This window comes from Peromyscus californicus, unplaced genomic scaffold (assembly GCF_007827085.1).
Source record: "Peromyscus californicus insignis strain IS unplaced genomic scaffold, ASM782708v3 Scaffold_13__1_contigs__length_99412109, whole genome shotgun sequence".
NCBI classification, from domain to species: Eukaryota; Metazoa; Chordata; class Mammalia; order Rodentia; family Cricetidae; genus Peromyscus; species Peromyscus californicus.
In genome coordinates, this window is record NW_026294424.1 from 5,517,137 (window position 1) to 5,540,411 (window position 23,275).

Below are 23,275 nucleotides of genomic sequence, written 5' to 3' on the forward strand. Positions count from 1 at the left end.
AGTAAAAGAAATCATAGTAGGACTCCTACTTTTCGTATTTCAAGATAAACAACTATAAGCAGCAGACTAGAGCTAATACCAATGCAATTAAAACCAATGGCCTGGATGGTGTGAGATAGCACAGCTGGGAAAAGATGCTTGCCACCAAGCCTGACAACCTGAGTTCAATCTCCATGACTCACATGGCAGAAAGAGAAAACTGACCCCCAAAAGTTGCCCTCTAACTTCTACACGTGGCATGACATGCATGTGCATACCCCCCCCCCGAGATAAATTTAATAAAAATTTAAAAATAATAATGGCTTACAAGAAAAAAAATGGGATAACCCAAAAAAAATGGGTTCAGTGATACACTCTGGTGGCCAAGCACAGGCTGGGTATTCAATGTCTAGTGGCAATGGCTATAACCACTGGTCAGGGGCAAGAAGGCAGCAACACCTTTCCCTGGCTATATGGGCATGTCACTGACTCCAAGGAGTTCCTGTCAAGAACACCAATCTTCTGGCCTCCTAAGGCACCACAAGGCCAACAAATTTAAGTTCAGGTCCAAGTTCAAGTTGGCTAAAAGCATGTTAATTATATCCTGTGATCTTCAGTGACTATTGGGGCACCATAACAGGTGGGAACAGGTGGGAATGTGATGGTGCTCACACCTAAGCAGGGGACTAAGAATTCGAAGAGCCCACCTCAATGCCACTCTGGCGAGCCAACTTCACAGCTGTGTTGTAGTAGCCACAGCGCAGCAGATGCTCCACCATCATTCGGTCCATGCGCTTCCGTTTCCACATGCTGGCTGCTGCTGGCTGGTCACTGCTGTGTTCCTTGAGGTGCTCAATCCTACGTTTGCAGAGTTTGGCGCTCTCATCCTCAGCCTGGATGGACTCTACTGCCTAAGTCACAGCAAACACACTTGAGATGATTCGTCCCAGGACCCACCATCAGCCATGAAAACATATGCACAAACCACCTCTTTTGTATGCTCGCAAGAAGACAAGCAAGGAAAGGTAAAAGCTAAGGATGTGTTGGATGATATGATAGAAATAAAAGAAATCAGGTTCTACATTTGTTTGGGGTGAATTTGTGTAAGACAGTAATTCTTGAGAGGGGCATGACACTCTACCCACCACTTCATGTGCTTGCTGAGTGCATTTGAGGCCCTATTTCCCTCAAAAAGGCCTAAAATGCATGTGTATCTTTTTTGGTTTAAGCTACACTGTCAGATGCTTAAAATGTGAAATTTGTTGTATTTTCTTGTCTTATTATTTACTATAAAGTGACTCTAATTATTTTACTTTGAGATAGGGTCCAACTACATAGCCTTAGCTGGCCTACAGCTTGCTATGTAAACCAGGCTGTCCTCAAACTCACAAAAATCCTTCTGGCTCTGCCTCCTGAATGTGGAGATTAAAAGTATGGGTCACCATGTTTGGACTTTTAAATATTTTATATTTTTTTTTGTTAGGTTTTTTCTTTTCTGTCTTTGTTTTTTTGAGACAGGGTTTCTCTATGTAGCCCTGGCTGTCCTGGAACAAGCTCTGTAGACCAGACTAGCCTTGACCTCACAGAGATCCACTTGCCTCTGCCTCCTAAGTGCTGGGATTAAAGGCACGTGCCGCCACCACCCAGCTAAACAGATAGATACATACATACATATATATACCCAATTTTGTTCAAAATTAAATCCTACGTAGCTCAACCTACACTGTCCAACATGGCTGCTACCACCCCGTGTATCACTGGATTACTGGAAGGCCAGTGACACAGAACCACACCTATGTCATTGCGAGTAAATTCTCATAGACATGGAGCTAACAGCTAAAAGTGAGACACCACAAGCCAGCGTCCCACTGGCTTTCTGTCCCTGCTTCCAGGTTGGCTTCTGGGCTACATTCCTGTTGGGAATGGGCTTTTGTTTGGCTCCTGTTAGGGTTGATCTCAGCCAGAGCTCTTCAGTCTCACCATGTGACACATCAGGGAAGTTTATCTTCCAGACCTGTGTCATGCGGGTCTATGAGCCACTGTTATTCTCCCTGTCCTTTCTCTGCCCCTTGTCTGGGCTCTGACCAACCATGACAGAAATCCATGATCTCTCATGTACTTGCCTTTCTGTCTGCACTGTATTCTAGACAATTTCTTTAGAACCACTTTTCCGTCTTGGTACTCTACCACTGAATACTACCAGCAGCCTGTTTATTATTTGTTTGTGACATAGTCTCACTCTATAGCCCTGGCCAGCCTGGAGCTTGATATGTAGACCAGGCTGGCCTTGAACTCAGAGACTTCCTGCCTCTTCTTTCCAAGTGTTGGAATTAAAAGTGTGTGCCACCATGTCCAGTTCTGGTCACTATTTTTAAAATATATTTTCCCTGATTATTTTTAAAACTCTTAATAATTTTTGTATTTTCTGTTCCCTGCAGATTTTCAAGGTTTTTTTTGGCCCACTTTCCCGGACTTCCAAAGTCATCTGTCACATGACCTCTCGTGCTCAGACAATGCTCCTGCAGTTTCAGTCCTTGGCCTTTTCTTCTATGTGACCCCCATCCGTGACTGGGACTGGTGAGTCTCTTCTGCTGATTGAGTTCTCTAACCCCTTTGGGAGGATGCTAAGGACTATTCAAATCTATTCAAATCTTTAAAGGGTCATCCGCAGTGGCTAGGTCATTCTGACAGCCCCAGGAAGTTCTGGGGTGAAACATCAGTCTCTGGAAGCCCTAGCTTCCTCATGGGTGGGGCTTAGGACACTTTCAGTTCTCTTTCCAGCAGCATGAGTGAGGCCTGGACACTCTACCCACAGTTGGCCTCCATCTTCATCTCCCAGCTAGGGCCCATTCCAAGAGGACAAACCTTCCTCTTGAGGACACTCAGCTTCTCCACCACACCATCCAGTAGGCTGACCACAGAGTCCACAGCTGGGCAACTACTCAAGGTTTTCTCAAGCTCAGCAACCACCATGGTGACGTGGCTGGTCTCCCGATCAATGTTTTTCTGGGCAGCTCGGAAGCGTTTATTCAGTGTCTCATAGGGCACCTAGACAAGAAAAGGCAGAAAGAACCTCAGCCCTGACCTTCAATGCACGGATATGTCCCAGGCACAGCACATGGGCCTCCTTTACATCCAGCAAAGGCAGCCTAAGACCTTCAGCTCTCAAAAAAATTCTCACAGCACCCTGGACCAGGACTCACAAAGCATGATGACTAGATATGATTCAGAGCCTGGAAGGGAGAATGACACTAAGACACATGCTGCTCTGGTCTTTGAATAATGCTGAGCCACAATCTTTTCACAAAAAAGAAAAAAAATTAAGTGTATACAGACAAAACAACAAAGTTTTGTTTTTTTTTTAATCTAGAAAAACAAACAGTTAAAAAAGTGACCAAAAATAAGATGAGAGAAAGGGGTTTCCCATTCAGCCAGTGGGGAACTGGAGGTGAGAACCACATTGGGCAGGGCAGTCAGGCTGGGTCCAAAAAGCTTCGTATTGTTCAGGTTAATGTGAAGTCATCATATTTCATGTGGAATTACAAATGCACATTAACATTTCTCCTCCATGAAAAAATAGTTTACCCTAATTGTAAACAACACCAACAACACCCATTTCCTACAGAAAAATTACAAAGTAATTGTCAAGTCACTGTGATTTTCTGCCTTTCCAAAGAATCACCGTCCACTTGTCTCTCATTTCCTGGCCCATAACTGTGGGCATAACACATTAAGCTGTGCCTGAGCACCATGCCCCACCTCTTTGGCAGGCTAAGCTACAGCCACGGCTCATATCTCTACTGTCAAGTACTGCTAGTATTAACTTTGCTGTCACAGCAAACTCACCTGTGAAAACTTTTTTTTTCTTTTTTGAGACAAGGTTTCTGTGTGTACTGGCTGACCTGAAACTCTATGGACCAGGCTGGAACTCACAGAGATCCACCTACTTCTGCCTCCACAGTGCTGGAATTAAAGGTGTGTACCACTACACTCAATACCCAGCTTACCTGTGATCTTAAACCCATTCAGCAACATGGTCAGACTGAAGGAGGCTCTGTACCCCTCAACATGAGGCAGGCATGAACCCTGCATCTGAGCTTATGGTGAGGCCTGATAAAGGCAGGAAGGTAAACAGAGAGACCGAGACATGGCTCACCTTGAAACCTAGGCTTCTTGAGAGTAGGGACTGTAAAGACAATGACAGACATGGGAAAAGGACTAGCTTTACTTCCCACAATCCCAAACCTGCTTTTCTCCAGCACTGTGTTGACCATTCCGGTCTAATCCTAAGGCTTCACTGGCATGAGAGGCAAACTGCCTTAAGACAAGCCATGTTGTTATGAGGAAAGTGCAGCCAAATGGCTGTGAGCTTTTACTTGCCGGTGAGTAAGTAAATCTTGCAGTGTTGGAAATGAAGATGGAGAAATTGTCAGACAGCAGCATGTTCAATACCTCAACAGGGTAATAAGAAACCAAAGACTAGTGTGGCCAATGCAGCTCCTGGGTCAGATGGGGAATAGCACAGGGTGTAGCATCCTCTCTGGAGGCTCTGTGAGAGATACGCTTCCTAAGTGGTCAGCCTGTCACAGTGTGGGTGGCTAAGGCAAGCCTGCATTACCTTGCTCAGCCAACACTGTTTTCATCCAATGGATAAGGATGTATTCAAAACCAGCTTTTGTCCCATGCCTTCCTACTGCAGACTCTTAGGAAGGACCTAATGGGAGAGTAGACAGACATAAGACCCAGTGAGAGACTCTGGTAGTCACAGAGTCCCTGAGCCACCATAGCTGCCTGCCTCTGCCTCCCGAGTGCTGGGATTAAAGACATATGCCACCATGCTCAGTAAGAAAAGGAATCTAAAAACAAACAAACAAACAAACAAACCTGTAAAAGATGCTATTATCACTAGAGTGGAAAAATGCAAATCAAAACCACAATGAAGCATTGCCTCGTATCTATTAGGATGGCTCTTACCAATCAAAATGTAGCCAGGCATGCAGGCTAGTCTCCATGAGTTCAAGGGCAGCCTAGTCTACACAGCAAGTTCCAGGCCAATGGAAGGGACACAGACCGTCTCTAACCAACAACAAAATCACACCAAAACCATAAAATGTATTAGCAAAGTGTCTTGCTAGTGAGGACAGGAATGGTGTTGTTATGGTGAACCATCACAGGATTACTATGAACAAATAACTGTTGCAGTCTCCTCCGAGTTCTGAGTTGAGAATGACTTCTAGGCTGCTAGCTAAGACGGTTCTCACAGAATATCTAGCCAGGAATTCAGATAAGCCTTGCACTTTCCCATTACACAGAGACTGGACAACAAATGTTATAGCTCTCAATTTTCTCAGGGTCCCCTGTGGAAGCTGTTGCCCTCAGACAACAGGAAGCAGTCTAAAGAACACAATGCCCACATTCCCAAGAGGTGGGGTGGGTGGTTTTGCTCATTTGGTGGGTTACAGAGGTTTGTCATCATTTAGTGGGAATACAGGAATATAGGATTAAAAAGACAACTATTCGCAGGGCGGTGGTGGCGCACGCCTTTAATCCCAGCACTCGGGAGGCAGAGCCAGGCGGATCTCTGTGAGTTCGAGGCCAGCCTGGGCTACCAAGTGAGTTCCAGGAGAGGCGCAAAGCTACACAGAGAAACCCTGTCTCGAAAAACCCAAAAAAAAAAAAAAAAAAAAAAGACAACTATTCATCTCAAATATTTTACATTGGTATGGATTTTTGTATACTGATACAAATTTAAGGTTATTTTTTATTATACTATATATATGTTTCTACTCTTGTTTAAGGTAATGTACCTATGCAGCTCATTTAAAAATGTAACATCAAGTTCTAGTCCTTGGAAGCTTTATTACGAACTGTTTAGGATAATTAAAAAATATAGGTTAGTAGTTTAATCAAACATGTAGTTATGTTAGGTATGTTTTCAAAGTAAAACAAATGTATTTTAGATAAGTGATCTTCAAACGCTTTAGAGACCTACAAAATATGGCATTTAAGATGTTTAATAACCTAAGGCTTTTCATGACAGTGAGACATGTCTGCTTTTGGTATCACCAGTCTATTTCATAAAAGGATGATGGGCATCAAAGAACCTCCATATGGAATTCACTTTCATTGTGGCAAAACTAGCCATTTGGGCAAGAAACTGCCCTTGCCTCAACTGCTGACAGTATACTGTACAAACTGGACAAGCAGGACACAAAGGAAAAAGACTGCTGAACTCTGCCAAGACAAGGAGGGGCAGTCCTGAAAAGATAATTTTGGGTTGGTAATACAAATTAGGATAGAAAGTAAATTAAGTACACAACTTTGTACTCACCAAGACAGGATAGATAATGGAGTATTTTCTCTGAATTTGCTCTATGCAAATGAATATTGTAAATGTAATCCTTACTTAATAATTATTCTTATTGTATATAGTCTTACTATGTTAAAGCTAAACCCTTTCTTTTTATGTAGACAAAAAAGAGGAAATGTTGCAGAATATTTGTTTAACTATGCAAAGATGTGTTGTATTTGTTTAACTATGTAAAGATGTGCTGCATTTGTTTAATTATATAAAGATGTGTTGCTGTTTTACCTTGGCTGCCTAAGGCACTTGATTGGTTTAACGAAAAGCTGAGTGGCCAATAGTGAGGGAGGAGGTATAGGAGGAACTTCAGGCAGGGAGAGTAAGTAGGAGGAGGAATTTAGGTTCAGGGGAGAAGAAAGAAAAGGAGACAACAGAGAGACACCAGGAGCCAGCCAGCCAGACACAGAGGAAGCAGGAAAGTAGGACATATAGAACGAAAGAAAAGTAAAAAGCCTTGAGGCAAAATGTAGATGAATAGAGACAGGTTAAATTAAGTTACAAGAGCTAGTGAGACAAGCCTAAGAGAAGGTCGAAGATTCATAATTAATAGTAAAGTCTCCATGTCTTTCTTTGGGAGCTGGTTGACAGTCAAAGAAAATGCCAACTACAGACAACCAGATACAGTAGCAGGCCCACTTCTGGGTGTGCATCTAAAAGAGCAGGATCTCTACAAGGTGTTTGCATACCATATTTATTGCAACATCCCCAACAGCAGCCATCTATGTGTTCACTGACAAATAAATGAAGAAAATGCAGCATTAACAATGGAAAATCCTGCCACATACCAAAATATGGACGAAACCTGAGGACATTATGTTAAGTAAGATGAGCTGATCACAAAATGATAATAAAACTGTCATTGAACAAGACTCCTATAAAGAACAAACTCTCAGAGAACAAAGTAGGATGCACAGTGAATCTCTAATGGCAGAATTTCAGATCTACATGATTGAATGTTCCAGAGACCTGATGCACCATGAGGGCACACACAAGTAACAGCACACACTGTACACTTTACAATTCTATGCTATGCTTTTACTACAAAAATCAATCAATCAAGGCCCAGGCTGGAATGCCTCAGTTGGTGCAGACAGTGCTTGCCCAGCATATATGGAGCCCAGAATTTAATCCCCATTATTGCATAAACGGACTGTACAGTGGTGCTGTACACCTGCTGTACACTAAGGAGGTGGAAGCAGGAGGGTCATAAGTTCAAGATCAGATAGATCCTTTTTGACTACATAATAAATCTGAGGCAAAAGAAACCAACTACAATTTTGATATAATACAAGCAATGGGACATGATGTCAAGATTTAATACTATAGCTTAGCATGGTGGCATATGTCTGTGATCTCAGCACTCAGGAATCCAAGGCAGGAGGACAGTGAATTTGAGTTTGGGCTGCATAAGAAGATTCCCATCTCGCTGGGCAGTGGTGGTGCACGCCTTTTAATCCCAGCACTCGGGAGGTAGAGGCAGGCGGATCTTTGTGAGTTCGAGGCCAGTCTGGTCTACAGAGCGAGATCCAGGAAAGGCACAAAGCTACACAGAGAAACCCTGTCTCCAAAAAAAAAAAAAAAAAAGATCCCATCTCAACACCATCACCCTAGACCAAACCAAACCACAACAAAAAGTAACTATAAACCTTTGTGATCCCTCTTAGGAAGGTGCTGGTCTGAGATTAGATATGGATCAAATGAGAGTGGAGAAACCACAAATAGAGCCCCACACCACCCACATATGTCCAGCCACAAGACCAAGGGAAATAAATGGCCAAAGACTTTGGGTGTCTGTGAGCATGTTTCTAGAGACAGTGACAGTAACAACAGCAGGACTGAAAAGTAGTGAAAACCAAGCCATGCCTATACATCTACCAAGATCACTCTGAAACAGATCACATATCCAAACACAGATGCTAACACTTCCTGTAATCATCTGAGGAAGAAACAAGACATTGTCATGACCTTTAGGAGGAAGCTTTGTGGATGACACAAACTATGAAAGAAAACTCATCATTAACACCAAACCCAAACTTCTGGTCTGCAGACAACCACCTAAAGAAAGAGAACAGGGGGCTGGAGAGATGGCTCAGAGGTTAAGAGCACTGGTTGCTCTTCCAGAGGTCCTGAGTTCAATTCCCAGCAACCACATGGTGGCTCACAACCATCTGTAATGAGATCTGGTGCCTTCTTCTGGCCTGCAGTCATACATGCTGTATACATAATAAATAAATAAATCTTTAAAAAGAAAGAAAAAGAAAGAAAGAAAGAATGAAAGAAAGGAAGGAAGGAAGAAAGAAAGAAAGAGAAAGAAAGAAAACAGAAGCTAGACTGGAAGGAAGCCACTGGATATACATATCTAGCATAACTCCTTCCAGGGAAAATGTGGAATGCCTACAAAAAATTTAAAATGAGGATAGCAACAATCCTCTTCTCAAAACAGGTCAGAGGATCAGCAGATACGTCATCCAAAATGACACATGGAAGATCTATGATGCTGCTTGTCACCAGGAAATATAAATGAGAACTTTAACAGAAAGTGGTTTTTCTTAGGCAGCACCTTGATTTGGCCAGACTTTTGGCCAAAGACTTTGGGTGTCTGTGAGCATGTTTCTAGAGACAGTGAGCCAGTCCTCAGTAAAGCTGATGGCCTCTCTGGTGTGGGTCTTGTCCAAATCTGTTGGAGAACTTAACAGAACACAAGTTTGAGTTTGAGGCCAATCTGGTCTACCAAGCGAGTTCCAGGACAGCCAAGGCTACACAGAAAACCTGTCTTGAAAAAAACCAAACCAAACTAAACCAAATAAACCAGAGTGATCTTTTTGTTGTTGTTTTTGTTTTTCGAGACAGGGTCTCTCTGTCTAGTTTTGGTGCCTGTCCTAGATCTCACTGTGTAGACCAGGTGCTGGGATTAAAGGCGTGCGCCACCACCACCCGGCCAGAGTCATCTTAACTCAGAGCATGTAACATTCCCAGTGTTCCCCAGCTGTGTTAAGTCACAGCTGCCCTGACAGAATGTAATACACATATGTGATGGGCAACTCCTCAGTCTGGGCCTCACATCATGCATGAGCAAGAGCCACAGACGGAGCTGATGTGACATAAGCCACAGCTCATGCCTGGCTTCTTGACCTGGTTATTCTACAGACCTATCCTGAAAACAACTGCTCATGTATGCAGAGCTGTGGACCCTAGCCAACCAAGAGATCAAGTCATGAGGTGCCACCTTCAGTTGTCAGTCAAGCCAACCCTTACAAAAAAAAAAAAAAAGGAGGGGGGGTTGCTATTATTTATATAATTCACAAGACTCTAAGTCTCCCCTTAAAGGGTATCACTTAAGAGGTTTTATAGCAACTACAAGGTTGTGAAACCATTACCACCATCTATTAGAGAGTGTTTTCACAACCACGCCATGGCCATCCCTCAAGACACAAGAATCCAGCCATGACTCTTTGTCAGTTCTTGAAATTTCACACAAATGGAACATAGGTTACAGGAACTTCTGTATGTCTTTTGGCTTAATGCTGTTTCTGAGACTGATCCATGTCGTACAGTATACCAGCGCTCTGCTCTTCCTGGATGATGAGCAATCCTGTGTTAATAATAACTCTGCTTGCCGGGCGGTGGTGGCGCACGCCTTTAATCCCAGCACTCGGGAGGCAGAGCCAGGCGGATCTCTGTGAGTTCGAGGCCAGCCTGGTCTCCAAAGCGAGTTCCAGGAAAGGCGCAAAGCTACACAGAGAAACCCTGTCTCGAAAAAAAAAAAAATAAAAATAATAATAATAATAATAATAATAATAATAATAACTCTGCTTATTCACACACACACTGAGACCACATGTACTTTGGGGCCATTATGAATAAGGCTGTGAAAGTTTTTGTGCCTTGTATGGACAGCAACTACCTAATGCCTAAGGTGTTTCAAAAGGTGGCACCACTGTTTTTCACTCCCATAAACAACATCTGAGGGTTTCTGATTTCTCCACATTTTACACCCCCCACCCCCCACAGCCATTCTACCAGAAGGAAGTAGTATGTCCCAGTGGCTTTGGTTTGCATTTCCTTGATTTCTACAGACACTGAGCATCTTCCTGTGTGCTTACCAGCTATCTGTATCTTTTCTGGAGAAAGTCTTCAAATTGTTTTGGTTTTTAGAAAGCATGTAGGTACACATGTACCAATGTGTGTACAGGCCAGAGGTTGACATTGATGGTGTCTCCTTAATTACTCTCTATTTTATCGGGGCAGGGTCTCTTGCCCAATCTATGGTTTGTCACTTTAGCTAGTCTAGACAGTCAGCTGCTTTGGGATACCCTGTCTCAGCCTCCCACGTGCTAGGATTACAGGTGTAATCATGGCCTTATGTGGGTCCTGGGATCTGAACTCAGGCCCTCAAGCTTGCATAGTGAGAACTTTGCTTTATCCACTATGTTTGCTCATTTTAAAAATTTAAATTATTACTCAACAGTTAAGACTTCATAGACTCTGAATGCTTGCTCTTATCAGAGAGGTGATTTGTAAATGTTTCTTCCTATTTTGTGAGCAACTGTCTTGGTCAGTTCAGCTTACACAATTTTTACTATATAAAGTTAAAAAGGCTGAACGTCTCGGAGCAAGGTCCTGGCAGAGCTGGGTCTGGCAAAAATCCTCTTACTTGTTATGGGTTCACATTTTCTTTTATTATACACGCCGAGTTCTTTAGTCATCTATCTTCTTATCAAAACATTAGGGGGCAGGAAGATGGCTCAGTGGGCAAAAGGACTTGTGTAGCTAGAGTTTTCCTGCCTGGCCCACAGTCAGGACAAATCTCTCTCACCTGCCAGTCCCACAGCCGCTCAGACCCAACCAAGTAAACACAGAGACTTATATTGGTTACAAACTGTATGGCCGTAGCAGGCTTCTTGCTAACTGTTCTTACAGCTTAAATTAATCCATTTCTATAATCTATACCTTGCCACGTGGCTCGTGGCTTACCGGCATCTTCACATGCTGTTTGTCATTGAGGCGGCTGGCAGTGTCTCTTTCTGCCTTCCTGTTCTTTCTTTTCTCCTCTCTGTTAGTCCTGCCTATACTTCCTGCCTAGCCACTGGCCAATCAGTGTTTTATTTATTGACCAATCAGAGCAACACATTTGCCATACAGAACATCCCACAGCAGACTTGCTCCCAAGCCTGCTGATCTGAGTTCAAGGCCTGGAACCTATGTTATAAAAGGAGAGAACTGACTCTCGAAAGCTGTTCTGATCTCTAATCACGCATGCCCACACATGTACACACAAAATAAATAATGTCAACAACAACAAAAAAAAAAACACATTAATCCAGGCTGGGATTAGTGACACTCACACTGCTTTTGTATTCTGCAACAATGATGAACTAACTTATTAAGTCTAATAGTTGTTTGTTGATGTGCATTCCTTAGGCTGGCATGATCATGTCATCTGCAAATAGTCTTACTTCTTCCCTTCCAGTCTTAAAGACTTGGCTTTTTGTCTGTCTGCCCTGACTACAATTTCCAGGCCAAGGTTACATGAAGTGGTAAGGAATGATATGTGTCCTATCTAGTTGCTGATCTTAGGGGCTGCTTCAGTCTTTGAGCACTAGGTATGTTTTTTTTTTTTTAAGCCTTTTATTGGGTTGAGGAAGTTGGTATTTTTAATCTTGAAAAGATGTTACTTTGTCAAGTGCTTTTTCTGTATTTATTTAGATGATCATGTGGCTTCTGTCCTTTATTCCATTAATATATCCATTATACTGATTTCCACAAGGTGAACTAACTTTGCATTTCTGGGATAACTCATTTGGTCATGGTATGTGTGATTATATTGGTTTGAGGAGTGTCAGTCCAGACTGACCACAGGCTCTTCTCGATCTCCTGATTTTCCTGCTTCCACTTCCCAAGTGTTGGGACTGCTGGCTGAGCTTAGATTTAGATAGTGCTGAGTGTCTTAGCATGTAGTTATTCATAAGAAACGCTGGTCTATAGCTTTCATAAGCTACTTTCTGTTTTTGCTATGTGTAATACTGGGCTCACAAAAAAATGAGCTTAAAAAGTGGCCCCTCTTCTTTGTTTCCTGGAAGAGTTTGTAGAAAGCTGATATAAATTCCTTTTTAAAATGTCTAATGGAGTTCACCAATAAAGCTATCCTTTACTGGGTTTTTTCACAACTAGGAAGTTTTTTTTTAAAACAACTGTCTTTGCACGTTACAGGGTCATTGCAGTTATTATCTTTTTGTTTGTTTTGCTTTTCGAGGTTTTTTTTTTTTTTTTTTTTTTTTGGTTTTTCGAGACAGGGTTTCTCTGTGTAGCTTTGCGCCTTTCCTGGAACTCGCTTTGGAGACCAGGCTGGCCTCGAACTCACAGAGATCCGCCTGGCTCTGCCTCCCGAGTGCTGGGATTAAAGGCGTGCGCCACCACCGCCCGGCTTTTGTTTTTTTTTTTTTTTTTTTTTTTGGTTGCTTTTCGAGGTTTTGAGACAGGTTTCTCTATATAGTCCTGGCTGTCTGGAACTCGCTTTGTAGACCAGACTTGCCTCAAACTCACAGAGATTTGCCTGCTTCTGCTTCCTGAGTGTTGGGATTAAAAGCATGTGCCACCATTGTCCAGCTCTTTAACCTTTAAAGATACACTTTGTGTAGCTCAACATTTCCCCCTTCCACACATTTTGTTTGTGCCCCTACCCAGCTCTCTACAGAAAGAAAAGGTCTAACTCTTTCTTGTGCATCTGAATCACCTCTCCTTAGTTTATATTTGGAGGATTTTTTTAGAAGTCTCTATTTGATTTTCAATTTATATCTTGTGCTAAATATTAAAATGTCTACCTAACGGATCTACTTAATGTATAGATTTCTCAATGTGTCCTGCCAGCAGCAGGAGTCAGTGGTAATTCTTAAAAAAAAAAAAAAGGATTTAACTGGTAGTGGTTCAGGCCTTTAATCCCAGCACTCTGGAGGCAGAGGCAAACAGATCTCTGAGTTTGAGGCCAGCCTGGTCTACAGAGTGAGTTCCAGGACAGCCAGAGCTACACAGAGAAACTGTTTCAAAAAAAATGAAAAGCAACCAAACAAAAGATTTATTTATGTGCATTAGTATTTTGCCTGCATATATGTACCCACACCACAGGCATGCCTACTGAGGGTTGAGAGCCACCATGTGGACTCTGGAAATTGAACTCAGGTCCTCTGTAATAACTCCTAAGCCATCTCTCCAGTCTCCATGGGACAGTTCTTGGAGTCAGACTCTCTCTAGTCAGCTGTTGTTGGGTTATGTTTCCTTCTGTGCGTCTTTCCCCATCAGTGACTCCCCCATAATACTTGTCTCATCACTGACCTCAGTCTGGTGCCCATGTTTGCTGAGACCTGAAAGAAACACCTGCTCCCCCACCTGCCATGCAGCACCCTCCCATACAGTGTCATCTACTGCAGGACCTCTCCTCCTCAAGCTTTCTCTCAGACTTGCTATGAGTTTTCTGACAGTATTTGCTGACATCCCACCCCCCAAAAAAAGGGTGCTTTAGTTTGTCATTGTGTTTCTAGCTATTTCCACCAGTATAGAAGGAAAGATTTTCCTGATGGCACGAGGCATTTACTGTTCACAATTAAGAAGCCTTAGACAGGGCAGGGGTATAAAAAAAAAGAGAGAGAGAGAGAAAGAAAAAGAAAAGCCTCAGAGGGGCTGGAAAGATGGCTCAGTGGTTAAAAGCACTGACGACTCTTTCAGAGACCCTGAATTCAGTTCCCTACACCCATTTGGTGGCTCACAACCATCTCTAACTCCAGTTCCAGGGGATCCCATGCCCATTTCTAACCTCCACAGGCATAGACATGCATACAGGCAAACATTCACATAAAATAAATAAATCTTTTTAAAAAAAGCAAAAAAAAAAAAAAAAAAAAAAGGCCTCAGAGTAAGTATCTAAGTTTTTGCTAAGAAGCCACTCACACCTTTGCAGAGTGGGGCTGTGCCCCAAGTCACGAAGGCTCTATGCTACCCAGAGCTTATGCCCCAGATATGGCCATACGAAGGAGAATACAAAAGACAACAGTCTAGATTCCCTACTTTAAAAAATAAATTCTATGCTTCTGGTCAACTTCTAGGAAGCTATAATAAAATGTGGCTGACAAAGACCAAAATGGAAGGGGAGCCATCAGCATCAACACTATTCCCTAGGTCCACCATCATATCCTCATTAACTCACTGGTCACATGCAAGCAGTCCATTAGAGAAAAACCAAGCAAAACAACCCAAGGACAGTACACAAACAACATGACTCCCTCTGCTAAAGCTGCCATGGCATGACACCAAAAGGTAAAACAGCCAGTCTCACGTGGTCAAGTCTGCATCTTTGACACAGAGATCAGTGACCCGACCCAACCCAAAATGCACTAGCACATACTTCAAGTGATGCTCATTCTGTAGTTAACACAGAACCCACCAGCATTCAGAGTACCTGGACTTGGGGTCAGTAGGGTCCTGCCCTTCTTGGTGCTCCCCATGTTCTAAGTAAAAAGCACTGTGCAATGAACAAAATGTACCAGGCATCATTACCATCTACATCCAAAAGCAAGGCCCTCACACTAATGCCTGTCTTCTGCCAGCTGTGCCTTTCTTAGCTCCTTCAGTGTCAACACTGCCAGCCAAGGTTCTCCCTGGCCATCTCTCCCCATTGGTAGGTTGTCATGGACAGACATCTCTTCATGATATGATATAACTGGCCATTGATGGTACAGAGGGCAGTTGCTAAGCTCACTCAGTGTCTATTGCATGGCCAGCTGTCCACTAAACTTTAAAAAAAAAAGATTAAAAAATGTGTATGGGTGTTCTGCCTGTCTGTAAGTCTGTATACCACATTTGTGCCTGGTACTTGCCCTTGGAGGTCAGAAGAGAGCATCAGAACTCCTGGAACTGGAGTTACAGATAGATGGATTTTAGCTGCCACGTGAGTGCTGAGAATCGAATCCAGGCTTCTGCAAGAGTAAGTACCTATTAAACCATCTCTCCAGCTCCCCACTAAACTTTCTTAACAGTGTACTTAAACTTCCACTTCATATTATTTTGCCTTCATTTAGTTTTTCTAACAACTTTACTGAGTTATTATTCAAGCTTCAAAGTTCACCCATCTAAAGAATATGGTTTTTTCACGTGTTAACAGATTACTGCATTCATTATCATAATCTCTTAAAACACGTTCTTAATCTCAAAAACATACTTCTATAATTCTATTTCCTCTAGTCTGGGCAATAGCCACTAATGTACTAATTTCTGTCTTTGTATCTACTGCTTGTTTCTCTCATATGCAACAAAGGTCTGGAAAGCCTGACAACTTAGGAGGACTTGGAAGATCAGACCTTTCATTGGAGGCCCTGGCCCTGTAAATGAGACTTGATTCCAAGTCACAGTACATTGGTCAGAACCTGCCATATGGTCCTGCCCAGCTATGAATCAAGGACATGTATCTTCTGTCTGGGGAGAGGAGGAGTGGAAATTTTTTTTTTTTTTTTTTTTTTTTTTTTTGGTTTTTAGAGACAGGGTTTCTCTGTGTAGCCCCAGCCGTCCTGGAACTCGCTCTGTAGACCAGGCTGGCCTTGAACTCAAGAGATCCACCTGCCTCTGCTGGGATTAAAGGTGTGAGCCACCACCAGCACTACCACCACCTGGTGAAGACTGGAAATATTACTGAGCATTTGCATGCCTGAGGTAAGAGCTTCCTCTATAAAATGTAGGAACTCAGCATGGCACCCACTGAAGGTCCTTCACAGCTGTCTACCTCACTGGCTTTCGTGCCTTCTCCTCTTCTCCTGCTTCTTATTCCACTCATATTGAACATTTTTAGACAGATCATATGCACTCACCCTTCAGCTTCTGACCCTTAGTCTGCCGGACATACTCTAAAAATTATCCTTATATGTATACATGAAATATGATCATATTCACCTTTCATTTCCCACTTCAAATCCCTCCAAACACATCTCTCCCAATTTCATTATTTTTCCTTCATTTTCTCCTTCAAAACCCAGTAAGTTCAATTAGTGTTGCCCATATGTGCACGGGTGTGGAGCCATACAATGAATGGAGCATGGGTACTTACCAGTGGCCACTCCTACAAAGAATGATTCTACTTCCCCCAGCAGCTATCAACTTCAACAGCTCCTCATTAAGGAGTTGGGATCTTATGAGTTCCTCCCCTATCCACTCTGCAAGATCCTGTTTCAGAAAACAAAGAGACTGAAACGTTCAGCTTTAACCTTGCTAAGCACCTTACAGAGTTCAAGGGCATGCTTTTTGGGCTCCTGGAGTAGAGGTCTAGGTATATCAACAGTGTAGACAGAGGATCCTTTAAGTTCACAAGACTCATGTGATCACCAAGATCCCAATGACCAGGGTCAAGCTTAAGTGCTGTTCCAGTATTCTGCAGCTAGTTCAATAAAGCATGAGTCAGTTGTAGGCCTGGGAAAGATAGCCAGGTGGCTACTGTGAAAGCCAAACAGGACTGTGCCTCAAGACTATGGAGGAGTCACTAGCTTTGAGAAGTCAAGATGAACAACAGGATACCTGTTGGCAGGTTGCTATGGATGGACATAAGGTCATAGGGTCTGAGCACTATAAAGCTGCCCAATGGCCCTGACTACAGCATGACCATGGGAAATGTGGGCAGAAGCAGAGGCGAAGCTACTCCAGAGATGGTAAACAAGGTAAGCTCAAAGAGAATGTGACACTTTGCTCACTGGATAACTAGAAGGCAGCCATTATTTGCACATCTTTTAATTGTGAGGGATAAAGATGGGCCGGGACAAGGGACAGACAGATGCCTTATGTCCAGTCACCAGAACAAGACAATGAGCATAAGCAGGCAGGTCACAAATGGAAATCAAGCCATGAGCACAGCCTGTGGGGTGTGGCACAAGCATAGGAGTTTAAGGTGAAAGTACATGAAACAACACTGTGTGCAAGGGACCCTCCAAGTGAGGCAACTGCTGAGTCAATGAGGAATCCACACAGATGGCTGCCTCGAGGCTAAAACTGAGCAGTAAGAAGGCTGGACATCTATGGGCAGGAGGTCGATGGTGCAATTCCAGAGCACTAGTAGGTTAGAGGACAGATGCAAAAGGAAACAAGGGATGTATGTGCCTGCCTAGAAAAGCACTCTGGAATTCAAAGAAGTGAACAAAAGTGACACAAAGTTTTAAGGAATTTTCCAACCAGACAGTGGAGAAATTCATTTGGCCAATGGCTGTTTATAGTGACTCTGTGCCAGGTACTCTTGGATATGCTAGGAATATGGCAGTGACCAAAACATAGTCTAAAGGAGATGTCTGACAGAAAGAAAAGGAAAAGAAAAAAGGCGTAAGTTTAGATAATTCTGTAGAATTGTGACTAATACTATAAAGGAACCAAAATGGGGGGGGGGGCTAGAGATGGCTCAGGGATTAAGAGCACTTGCTGCTCCCTCCAGAGGACTGGAGGCTTCATTCCAGCACCCCTGCTAGGCAGCTGGAAAGTGTAGCTGCAGCTCTAGGAGATCTGACACTTTTGGCCTTCTCAGGGGACCTGCACTCACATGTGCATACCAACATGCAGACACATAAACACCTAACATAATTAACAATAAAATTAAGCTGGTTATGGTGGTTCACACCTTTAATCCCAGTACTAAGGAGGCAGAGGAAGGCAGATCATTGAGTTTCAGGCCAGCCTGGTCTACACAGTAACTTCCAGGATAGCTAGAACTACATAGAAACTATCTCAAAACACCAAAAACCAAAACAAAAAGGAATAAGAAAGGAAAGAAGGAAGGAAGGAAGGAAGGAAAGAAGGAAGGAAAACGGTAAGAAACAACCACAAAACCTCTATTTATGCTAGGCGGTGGTGGTGCATGCCTTATATCCCAGTACTAGTCAGGCAGAGGCATGCAGATCTCTGTAGTGGCTACTACATTAGTGAGAGCTCAAGAAGCCTAGCTGGAGGCAGAAGCCTGAGATACAAGCACTAAGGCCACTTCTCAAGGTTAACTGGTGACACCAAAGAGCAAGCAAAAAGATTCAAGATTGAAGAAACAGTAAAGGTACCTACAGACTGCCCAGAAAGGAATGATGAAAACCTGGAGAACTGTGTGGTTAAACAGTATGAAAGAGGAAGAAGCTGAGAAGGCAGAGAGAGCAGTAATAGCTGTTGTCTACATACTGACAGACCAACCCAGCAAGGGGAGAGCTGGGCAAGTGCAATAGGAAAGCAGAACCAGTAGATGCCCTAAAGACTTAAAATGGGGCATGTGGGACCCAAAACTGTTATGATAGGCATGGGCAACTGAGCTGGAAAAGGTCTGAGAAGACAGATGGATAAAAGAGTATCTAAAAGAACAGGAGGAAGAGGCTAGATGGTGGTGGTGCATACCTTTAATCCCACCACTTTGGAGGCAGAGGCAGATAGATTTCTTGAGTTGGAGGCCAGCCTGGTCTACATAGCAACTTGCAGGACAGCCAGGACTACAGAGACCCTGCCTCAGAACTGACAGATGGATGGATGGATGGATGGATGGATGGATGGATGGATGGATGGATGATAGGACAGGAGGGAGGATAACCTGGGATAGAGGCAGGTAATGAGCAGCACCAGAGGGTCACAGTCAGGAAAGTAAAGCCAGGCCCAGGTCTTTAACAAACAACAAACAAACAAACAAATCAGTTTTTTCCATTCACACATTCTGCCAAATAGTTACAACAACAGTGAATAATTCTTTTGAAGCTCTCAAATGGTTCTCATGTCTAAAGATTCTACAACAGTGCACACCATCACTGGCGAGCCTGAACTCTGTGACACAGTCCCATGAGACTGGTGATAGTCATGGGACTTCCACAGATGGACACATACACTGACGACTATACATGCCGGTCAGGCTCCTTTCTTCCTTTGCCTGCCGGCCTCTGAGGCAATGTCAGCCAAGACCTTATACACTCCACATAGCTTCACAGCACCGGCTATTATTTCTATGATCACTGGCTCAGGCTGTCAGTCACAGAAGCCCAGTCCCCTCCCACTACTCAACTTCATTTTGGCTTCATTGGTATCTTTAAAAATAGAAAGAAAAAAAAAAGTTAATGCCAAGGAGTAGTGGCACAAGCCTTTAATTCCAGCACTTAAGAGGCAGAGGTAGGCAGATCTCTGAGTTCAAGGCCAATCTGGTCTACAGAGTGTTCCAGGATAGCCAGGACTCCACAGAGAAACCTTGTCTCAAAACAAACAAACAAAAACTAAAACAAAAAGTTTATTTTTTTATGTCTGTACGTGTGTGGGAGCATGAGTATCATACAGTGTATTAGGAGGTCACAGTACAACTTTTGGGGATCAGGTTTCTTCTTCTACCACATGGATTTCAGGAATCAAAATCAGGTCACTGGGTTTGGCAGCAGGTGTTTACCTGCTGAGCCACATTACCTGTCCTGGTTATCTTTGACAGATCAATATAGTAAACATCCTTTGGCAGGGTATGAATTCCAAGAGGACATGCGGAGTGCTTTATCACAACGCCTGAGGGTCCTCATGGTGCCTAACAGGAAATTCATCAACAGCTGCTATCACAGCAGCCAAGGGCCAAGGTGTTGGCTCTAAGGCCTGGGCTGCGCCAACAGTAGTGCAGCCTCCTGGATATGCTCTGCTCATATCCTTTGCCACTAGGTATTACAAAGGACTTTGTTTCCCTAATTCAAAATCTGTTTAAGATAATTTAAACAGGGGCTGGAGAGATGGCTCAGCAGTTAAGAGCAGTAGCTGCTCTTCCAGAGGTCTAAGTTCAATTCCCAGAACCCAGCTGTCTCCAACTCCAGTTCCAGGTGATCTGATACCTTCATATCAATGCACATAAAATGAAGTTGAATAAATTATTTTTTTAAAAAGATAATTTAAACAGAACAAGACAAAACCCAGAAGCTATCATGGAATTCAAGTCTGCACTTTTTTTTTTTTTTTTTTGGTTTTTTTGAGACAGAGTTTCTCTATGTAGCTTTGGAGCCTGTCCTGGAACTCACTCTGTAGCCCAGGCTGGCCTTGAACTCACAGAGATCCGTCTGCCTCTGCCTCCCGAGTACTGGGATTAAAGGCGTGCGCCACCACCGCCCAGCATGTCTGCACTTTTCTAATCTAAGTAGGCACCCACCTTTCAGAAAGACAGAGATACACCAATGGAACACACACCTGAAACTGCTTCATTCATTCAAATGTCCAACAAATGAAAGACAAGGTAAGTGAGAGGTTGGAGGACATGAGCACCAGGCAGAGTTCTTAAAGAACAAAAGGAATTCAGGTGGGCTCCACCAATGAATGGCAAGTTCTAAATGGAGAAAGAAAAGGAGGCTGCTTTAGACTAGAAGAGACAGCATGCTGAAGATCTGGCAGGATTTGGTTCATAAAGGAATAAGATCACAATTTACTAAGTACCCAAGAGGGCAAAAAACAGACCAAGTATTCTTATTCTATAGCCTGCCCACTAAGAAAAGTGGCTCAAATTTGCATATCAAAAGATCTAGACTATTGCAGGATACTGCTATACCTACTACCTAGCACAGTGTGTGCCTGTCTCAAGTCAAATTTTTATGGTTATCAGCATGTCTCATACTTGATGATCCTCCCAATCCATCTCAAATCAAGTTTGCAAAACTGCTCTAGAAGTTACAGTACAGAGCATATATCACATGTTCTGTGTGATAATTCAAGCTGTCCATTTCCAAGGCAGTAACTGGTTCACCAGTCTGTTATCAAATGCAAGACAGAAAATTTAAGTATTCCTGTAAAAATTGCAAGAATGCATGAGTTTATGCTTAAAAACACTGCTCCTAGACTTCTGTAAAGCATAGAATAGCATCAGCAGCTGATGTGTGTCTGTGTGTTTAAGAGAACTGCAGGAGCTGGGAACCTGACTAGGCTCCAAAAGAGGATCAAGGTACACTAGGTGAGATGTAGGAAGGAGTTGGGGTCCAGAGCCGGCTATCCCAGTGTCTTCAGCTCCTGACACTCAACAGTTGCTTCCTGATTTAGGTAGTAAGCAGAGAAGGTTGGCATAACACTAGGCTACAGCTATGGGGGGGGGGGGGGCGGCAGAAATGTTAATGGAATGATGTCTTCAGCAGAATAATTTGAAGGAAGAAAAATCTCCTTTAACTAAAGAAGCTTAAAAATTAATTCAAACAAGGGATCTAAGCTTAAGATGTTAGGCCACAAATCCCAGTTCCTCCTTGCTTCAAAGGGCTGTCATTTACAAACTAGCATCAGAATAGACTTCAACAGAAAAGACTGCAGTCAGAATATAAGACGATATCTCATGAACCACATTTCCAGAGCCTTTGAAGAACACAGAAACAAGTCCCCTAAAATTCAGTCCAGAGGTCCTCTGCTGGTGACTTTGTGCCCAGGGCAACCTGGCAATGTCTGGAGGTATTCTGAGGATACTCCTACACCTGGTGGGCAGAGGTTAGGAAAACTACGAAGCATCCTGAAATTCCTGGCCCCAGAAACATAGATAATGAAGCCGAAAGGTTCTATAAAGAAGCCCGTGCCAGTCCACCACTATGGAGGAAATATAGGAACAGAAAAGAGCCACGACCAGGATCAGGGCATGTCAGCAATAGCACCTCACAGGAAAATGAAGAGAAAGGAAAAAAAGAAAAAGAAGTACTTGTCAGGTGCCTGAGACTGCAAAATAGACATCTTAGTCCACTGCTTAAGCCCACCTACAGTTCTCAAGCCTGGACATCTGAGGAGGCCTTGCTTGGCAGGTGAAGAATCTGTCAATGACCAAAAAATGTAAATTTCAAATTTTTCAGTGAATAAAAAAATATAAAGGTCTGTCCAGTATACTCCAGCTTCCACTGTTTTTCAGGAGCTCTCCAGCCTCCAGTCCTCACTTCCTGTGAAGCCCAATCCACCATGTCATACCTGCACCTAGACCTTCCTAAGTACTGCTCACAAATACATCTCTCCTAGTGTCCTGATGGATTCTGTGTCAACACACACTTCTGAATCAAAGCTATAAAGCTTTCCAGTACCCACCATTAATTACTCATGAAATTTACAGGAAATGAAGCTAAGTATGTAGCTCAGTTGGCAGAGTGTTTGCCAATCATGCATAAAGTCCTAGATTTGATATCCATCACTGCATAAAGTGGGCGTGGTAACACATGCCTGAAATCCCAGCACTTAGAAGATGGAGGCAGGAGGAGCAGAAATTCAAGGTCATCCTTTGCTAACCAGTGAACTGCAGGCCAGCCAAGACTATATGAGAGTCCATCTCAAACGACAAAGAACAAAACCAAACAAACAAGCAATAATAACTTACAGGAAAAACATTAGCAAAGCTAAAACACACTGTCCACAGAACAGAAATTATATGCTAGGATCTAAAGGACTTGGAAGGCAGTGCTGCTTTTTCCTGGAGGAAGTAGCATGTCTACCCACAAAAACTTTGCTTACTGTCAATCTTCAAAAAAGAAAGAGATGGCAATCTTGTTTAATAACACCACCACCTCTCTGTACCTGCATGAGGATCCACATAATCATTTTAGTCAGAAGCTGTGCAATAGCTTTGGAATGCAAAGTGCATTCATGATCACCGGGCAGACTGGAGAAATGCTTTCCTGTCTATCCATCCATTTCACTGCCTAATGCATTCAGTAAGCCAGGGAGGGAGCTCTGGAAACCTTTTCTGTCTGTGGGTCCCAAATTCACCAGCCAAACCAAAAAACCACATTCTCCCACAGCAACTTCCTTGCAACAGGCCTGGAGGCCCTGACTAGGCCCCAAAGTCAGTGGTTACAAGTTCACTGACAGCAGTCCCCAGGTATAGACCACTATGAGCTGTAGGGTTTCCATCTGTCAATCAACAGAAATCCAACAATGCCAGAAAACTATTGGTAACTGCTACTATTACTGGTAGTACATCAGTAA

The 23,275-nt window shown here is 43.2% G+C and overlaps 1 protein-coding gene across 3 annotated transcripts in view; it reads right to left on the reverse strand.

Moving 5' to 3' along the window:
- Maea (macrophage erythroblast attacher, E3 ubiquitin ligase) overlaps nucleotides 1-23,275 on the reverse strand; it is a 38,662-nt gene that overhangs the window by 13,832 nt on the left and 1,555 nt on the right. For all 3 annotated transcript variants that reach the window (XM_052736244.1, XM_052736243.1, XM_052736245.1), the window contains exons 2-3: nucleotides 2,845-3,027; nucleotides 687-890 (exon numbers count right to left, since the gene is read on the reverse strand). In XM_052736244.1, coding sequence (XP_052592204.1) covers nucleotides 687-890; nucleotides 2,845-3,027 — 387 coding nt within the window. The remainder of the gene's footprint in view (nucleotides 1-686; nucleotides 891-2,844; nucleotides 3,028-23,275) is intronic.